This window comes from Leuresthes tenuis, unplaced genomic scaffold, assembly GCF_036924035.1.
Source record: "Leuresthes tenuis unplaced genomic scaffold, fLeuTen1.0.hap1 SCAF_10, whole genome shotgun sequence".
Classification (NCBI taxonomy): domain Eukaryota; kingdom Metazoa; phylum Chordata; class Actinopteri; order Atheriniformes; family Atherinopsidae; genus Leuresthes; species Leuresthes tenuis.
In genome coordinates, this window is record NW_027325364.1 from 11,953,486 (window position 1) to 11,960,344 (window position 6,859).

The 6,859-nt window shown below is 38.7% G+C and overlaps 1 protein-coding gene across 1 annotated transcript; it reads left to right on the forward strand.

The window, feature by feature from the left end:
• Nucleotides 1-4,064: 4,064 nt before the first annotated feature.
• On the forward strand, nucleotides 4,065-6,788 carry LOC140316261 (lymphocyte activation gene 3 protein-like). The gene is made up of 8 exons (XM_072394022.1): nucleotides 4,065-4,180; nucleotides 4,277-4,394; nucleotides 4,519-4,739; nucleotides 5,037-5,288; nucleotides 5,380-5,667; nucleotides 5,759-5,995; nucleotides 6,114-6,232; nucleotides 6,412-6,788. Exons 1-8 carry the CDS (start codon nucleotides 4,132-4,134, stop codon nucleotides 6,505-6,507), a joined length of 1,380 nt encoding a protein of 459 aa, XP_072250123.1. The 5' UTR covers nucleotides 4,065-4,131; the 3' UTR covers nucleotides 6,508-6,788.
• The last annotated feature ends 71 nt before the right edge of the window (nucleotides 6,789-6,859 follow it).

A 6,859-nucleotide genomic window follows, 5' to 3' on the forward strand; every position in this document is an offset into this window, starting at 1 on the left:
ATGCATCAGGCTTGTTTAGGTGTTCATTTGCAAACATCTGCACTTTCTACTGATTACATGCCAATAAATGGCTGCTCAGTAAAATAGGTCACCGTAACTCAAGTGGGAGGCAGATCTTCCTGATGATCTTATCCTCTCAATCAAACAGGTTTTGATTTGCCTTTCTATCAACCCAAAAAGCACCTCTCTCAAACTTGATCTTGGTCCTCTAGCTCTTAATTTGAACTCTTACATTCCTATTAACTGCCATTTCTTAATTGAATAAGTAACAGAGGAAAAGGCTCTTGTACTGTTTCATCTTAAAAAAAAGCAAAAAAAAAAAAACAAATGCATCTCTAATCTATCTTAAAATGATAAAATTTTATTTGTATTTGCATGCCTTTCTCTAACCAGCTTTAGTTGGATTTAAAGTTGAACCAGCAATTGGACTGAAAACACAAACACCTGCATTCATTAAGCCTTTATTTTTTTGTCAGCCTGTACACATGCACAAAAACATGCTGACAGATGTGTGTACTTTCACTCTTACTGTTGTAAAGAGCTGAATGGAATATTTTTTTCATTTTCAAAGAAACAAACACAGCAAAACTCAACGTTGTCAATATCTCAGTCTCACCAATGTGTCTGAGAGTGTGCGGAAATTTAACCCAACCAAAACATTAATAAACATTAAATTCCGTTCACCCTCAGCTCAACTCAGCAGCTGCCTTTGCAGAGAAGGCTCGCTGTGGTTACTATAAATGTGCTGGGTGTGTGCATTTAACGGAGCATTTAACTTTATCCTATATTACTGCAAAAACCTGTGGAAAACATAAATGAATTAATATTTTATTTCGAACATGAGAAAAACAACAAAAAAAAAAGAAAAAGAAAAACAACAAATCAAAATATTCAAAACGACAACAAATAAATAAAAAAATGTTAACATAAGAGCAATGAGGCAATGCAAATCATTGAAGTGCAAGAAATGCAAAGATTTTCAGAATCCTTCTCTCAGTTTCTTTCAGTTGAGATGACATACATATCATAAGGAAGCATTATTCATCAAATAGCAAGCACAGTTTCCACAAACACACATCATGTGCACATCTAGCTTCAGCGCTCAACAAAATGCTGACACGAGAACATTTGGATATTTCTCAGCAGAGCAGCATTTTTATCTGCTTCCTCTGCCAGTAAAACTCAGCGGAACATTATATACCATCACCTACTTACGCAAAATACCATGGTATAATCATATCAGTTATTGAAATTATACCACAGCAGTGCCTACAAAAATTCAGAAAGACTTGACTCAGTGTAGATGCTTAATACTGATGTCAGTTCAGAAGATAAAGCTGATCTGAGACAAGAGCAGAACTTACACAGTGAGAACATGACACAGGAACAAACTACTCATCTGCTGAACTTCAAAAGAAAAAACCTGATTTGACTATTTTCCAAGCTCATCCTTATTAACATACTGATCACAGTCCCTTTAAGCTCTGAGCTCAGTTGTTTCCACATGAGGGGCATTTTCCCTCACAAAGCTTTCCCCGCATATTCAGATGCAGTAGATGTGATTAAACATCAGCTGTAGGAAAGACCACCTCGGTGTGAGTGACGCACGCGTACCCCCAACACAGAGCGAGACTCTCTGTTTTTCAAACTTAGGCCTCGACTTCAAACAGATCTGACACTGATTAGAATTTGAAGGCTTACAGTGTTTATGTCAAGAGGAAGTTCAGGTTGGATGAGATGAAAAGAATAAACTTACAGATTCACTCACCCAGCGAGTCACGTGGCTCTAACCAAAGGAAAAATGTCTCAACAAGATGAAGAAAACAGCTCTGAGGTTTCACCCACACACTGTCAGGTGTATCTACCCATCCATGTCTATCAAGCGTTATATCTATCTATCTATCTATCTATCTATCTATCTATCTATCTATCTATCTATCTATCTATCTATCTATCTATCTATCTATCTATCTATCTATCTATCTATCTATCTATCTATCTATCTATCTATCTATCTATCTATCTATCTATCTATCTATCTATCTATCTATCTATCTATCTATCTATCTATCTATCTATCTAATCAATTGTAGTTTTAACAGCATCTAGAAGTGGAAAATAAAAAAGTTCTGTGGTTTGGCTCGCTCACTGGAGATTGTCCTCTTCTTCTTCTTTTCACCAGACTTTGTGCCTGTGCCTCATGTCCCATACCATCAAGGGGTACAAGTAAGAGTTTGTGTGTGTGTAAGTAACTTTTTAACTATGAGCCTCAAAAATGAGGCACAGAAGGATTGCTTGGCTCAAGCTTAGTTTAAGTCTCAGTTCTTTCCAATCCTCTTCCTAATTGACACTGAGGATCTTCAGGCACTACAACGCTGAGTTTGCTCCAAAGATCTGCTTCAGTGGCCTGATCTCCCACCATTCTGCTTCAGCTCTGTTGAAATAAAAAAAATCCATGAAGCATTTGATTAGTATTCAAACCCCATGTGCAGGATGACTTCTCAGCATTTAGGAATTGACCACCTTTAGTTATACCTACAAATCTACTTTTTGGTCATTGATTGGTTGGACACTGATGTGTAACCTACTACAACACATATCCTATAACATCAATGGACATAAAATTTCATTGCATTGTAACTTTAACAAGCCTAGGATGTATTGTCATGATGACTGAGCCCCTTCTTCACCTCTTGCAGCTACCCTGCCTTACCAAAAAAAAGAAGAAGAATACATTCTATTTGTTAGACCACCTTTAGCTTTGATTGCCCAGATTTACCACAATATTGTTTGGATAAACTTCATAAAGTCATAAAATTAATTTCAATCCAGAACTGCATTTTTTTGCCAAGATGTTGTATTTATTAAGGCAAAGTCAGGTGTGTGTAAAGTCTTCTCCAGCACATTGAGGTGTGGACTGACATCCCATGCTCCATAAACCACTCTTTCATTGTTTCAGCTCGATATATCCTGGCATTGTCATCCTGGAAAACCTTCTCCTTCAGTTTAACTATCTACTGGAACATAAAGTAGCTAAACCTAGACCTGACCAACTGAAGCAACCTCAGATTGTTTGTTTCTTTAAATCCAGGTGGTGACTTTTCCTTTGGTCTTGGTGGTGTATATTATTATATATAGTCTTGTATTGACATGAAAATGAACAGGTATAAATTACATAGACATTGGATATAATCGATTAATCCATCTATATTCTTAGAAATATTTGCAATCAACTTCCTTCCTTTCGGTTGATGTAGAACGAAAAATGGTAAACAATGAGGTGTTAAAACAAACATTTGCTTGGCAGTGCAGGCCTGTTTCTTCTGCTGTGACAGGCATGTAAGAATTGACGAAAAGGAAAGTAAAGAATGAGAATGGAGGGGGTGATTCACTTTCATGAATATCCATAAGAGCCAGATACCGCATCTCAAACAGCCCTCATTCTCAGGCAGTGGCTGCTGCTAATCTGAGTTAGCTACGTTAACCAGTGGTTGTAAACGTAGATGACTGGCAGTGACGGAGTAGTGACGGAGTGCAGTTTTGACACCGTGGTTTCAAAACAACAACCAGAGCTTCCTTGACTGATGCTGACGATATTTGTAAACAAAAATAAACACTCACTCTGGTTCATAGAGAAAATGATGATGCAGTTAATGTTAATTTGGCTAAGAACCAAATCTACTAAAAGGGTTTATGTACCTATTATGTCATTTTGGGCATGTTCCAATGCTGTGCCTTTATCTTCTGTTTGCTTTATCTGCTAGCAAACTGAATATGATCACATACTGTCAATTACAGAGAATATGTGACTTAGAAGAACAAGGAAACAGAAAAAGGTAGAGAGAATCCGTGGGAGGAAGTGGGGCTCCCTGTTTACATCTCTGTCTTACAGTTTCCAGGCTGACAAAGTCAGACCGCATCAAAGTGTGGCTTGTAGCTGAAGTCACATGATCAACAGAGGAACTACCTAACACTTCGCCTCCATTATCACCCACGGGCTCATATATATATGTATGCCTCCTCACTCATTTCCACAAAAACACATCAGACAGTACCTCGCGCAAAGAGAACGACGGACGACAGTTTGAGGATTTGTTTTTAGAGTCTTAAGAAAACTGAAGGAACCAAAAAATGTTGTTGGAGGGGATCATCTTTGGGTTGTTTACCTTTCTCGTGACAGGTAATTTACTTATTTACAACACATATTTGAATTTCAGTTTCAGTTTATTTGTGTTTCTTTTACAGACATTAATTCTATGTGTTTTCTCTCGAGCAGCTCGATGTGAGACAGCTGATGTGCTGGTGGAAGCAGGCTCTCAGGTTGTTCTGCCCTGTAAATGCAGCTTTCAGTTTTGCAATCCTGCTGCCATCACCTGGAACAAAAGCGACAAAGGGTGAGTGGTAATTCACTTTACTCACTTCTCTAAGCCTCTCTCCACTTCAGCTTCTCTGCCCAACCCTAAACACCAAGATATCCATCCTCATGATGTTCGTTGTTGTGATTCCTCTCGTCCGCAGCACTGTTTGGAGAAAGCAAAGAAGCGGTCTGCAGTACTGGGGTTCAAGCTGGTCGCAGAAGGATAACCAGCGTGTGCGGTGCCCGCACTCCCAGTTTGACCGAGGTGATTACAGTCTGCAAATCAACAGTGTAACAGAGCAGGATGGAGGACTTTATACTTGCAGAATTGAATATGGAAACCACGTTTCTGTCAACCAAGTCACGCTCAGGATAATTAAAGGTAAAAAACTGATGTTTGTAATGGCCTCCCTTGTAATGGACAACTCTTGAACGATAATTAAGACTTTTAACTTTCGAAAAATGTTTTTGGTTGATTTAATCGTTGTATAAAATCAATTTTGCTTGTATGTTAATTTCTTCTCAAATGTAACCTCATTACAGTACTTTGAATAAAAATTGCAATAAATCTTTATTTATTGCAACTCTAGACATCATTATAAGACTATAGTGTACATTTCTATCAAAGATTAGCTGTGATACTGTAAATTAACACAATTAATCTCATGATTCCTCACAGTGTGGGCCTCTCCATCGGACGCCATATGGGGGAATAAGGTGACAGTCTCTTGCACTTTGACACCTTGGCCTAAAGAGGCTTCTGTGCAGTGGCTGTTGAATGACAAATTGTTCGTTCCTTCGACTGGAGTCATCACAAATAAAGCTGGAAGCACTGTAATAGAAAAGGCGACGGAGCGACTGACAGGAAACTGGACCTGTGTCTTGAACTACAGAAACGAGAGGCGAGCCTCAGCAACTCTAACTGTGAGAGGTGAGATACTGAGCTGGGAAACTAAATGATGTCTAGAGGTGAACTGGTAGATTATAGCTCAGAAACTTTAACATTTTTTTTTCCCTCTTAGGAATCATCCAACCACCCAAAGATGATACCATGTTGTATGCTGCATTGGGATCTACATTCGCTCTCCCCTGCATTTTCTCACCTGGTTTAATGCCCGTAAAGACAGTCTGGGAGAAACTTGAGGATGGGAATCAACGTACTCTCAGGAACCATCGGCCTTCTTTGATCGCCACTGGTAACTCTTTCAGGATTCAGGAGGTCGCGTTGGACAGTCAGGGCAAATATAGATGTGCTGGGACTATAAGAGGACAAAGACTGACTCGCACAATGCAGCTTGTCGTTGCTCAGAGTAAGTTTATACAACTTCAGCTTGCTGAAAAATCCCCAAAATCATAAGTTTTTTGGTCCTACATTTATTTTCTTCTTGATTTTTTTCTCAGTTGTCCATACAAAGAAGAAAGACTCCGTGATGCTGACCTGCCAAGTGACCAACGCAAGCGCGGTCACCAAATACGAGTGGGTTCGTGTGACCTATGACCTCAATGGCACCGAGTCAGTTGGGCCCGTCCAGAAGGGGCAGACTGTTGTGTTAAACAATAACTGGGGTGAATGGACGTGCCGTTACTATGGAAAAGACGGCATTCTGGGGAATGTAACGTACCAAGTTCCAATGATGAGTAAGTAATTTTTTGCTGTAAAATATGCCACAAATAAATCTACACCAATGCTATACTGGATTCGTATTCTTGGAAAATATCACGCATGCTCTACAGTATTTTTGTTGTTTCCTTGCAGGTGGTCATAGTGGACAAAAGTCTGGTTTCTCAAGTAACAAGGGCACCGTGATTGGGCTCAGCTTTCTCCTCGTCATTCTGCTGCTGATCCTGGCTCAGATGTACAAAAATCACCAAAGGGTAAACAAAAAAAATTTAAACACTTGAATTAGAAAATGCTTTCCACGAACTTGCTGGATAGAATTTACTTTGTTACCGTAGACAATTAAAAACAAAAAGGAAAGAATAAATGCACCTTCATAGATCAGACCTTGCAGTGTTAGTTATGATAATAATTATGTATGATCTCTTCTCCACAGAGAAAAAGAATCTTTCAGTACCCTGCGCTGGAGACAATTGTTCATACCATCTCCAATGAGCGGGAGGAGAGAGAAAGGAACAGAGGGAAAGAGTAAAGACGCACGAATGTCAGAGAACTGCAGGAAAAATTCACAGCGTCAAACTGAAGTGACATTTTTATACTGCTTTCAGAATATTGGGAGACTTTTTTGCACGTTTGTAAATATTTCATTAGAGCAGATGTTGTAGCAGTAATTGTTTTAGGACAACTATAAGGAAATTCAAACTAATTATCTTTGATTTCAGCTGTAAATATTCTTTATTGCTCCATGTGAGATTTTGTTTGTATGATGGGAACAAAATGTTTCACAAATAAAGCGCACTTGACTGAAATAAATTTGGTTTAATTTATTATATACAGTCAGAATAGCTCGTCACTTTTCATATAAATAAAAGGAACATTTAATA

Coding starts and splice junctions, on each gene's coding strand:
- LOC140316261 (XM_072394022.1), top strand. CDS start 4,132: ATGTTGTTGGAGGGGATCATCTTTGGGTTGTTTACCTTTCTCGTGACA. Junction 5,668..5,758: donor GCAGCTTGTCGTTGCTCAGA/GTAAGTTTATAC, acceptor TTTTTTTCTCAG/TTGTCCATACAAAGAAGAAA. Junction 6,233..6,411: donor TGTACAAAAATCACCAAAGG/GTAAACAAAAAA, acceptor TCTTCTCCACAG/AGAAAAAGAATCTTTCAGTA.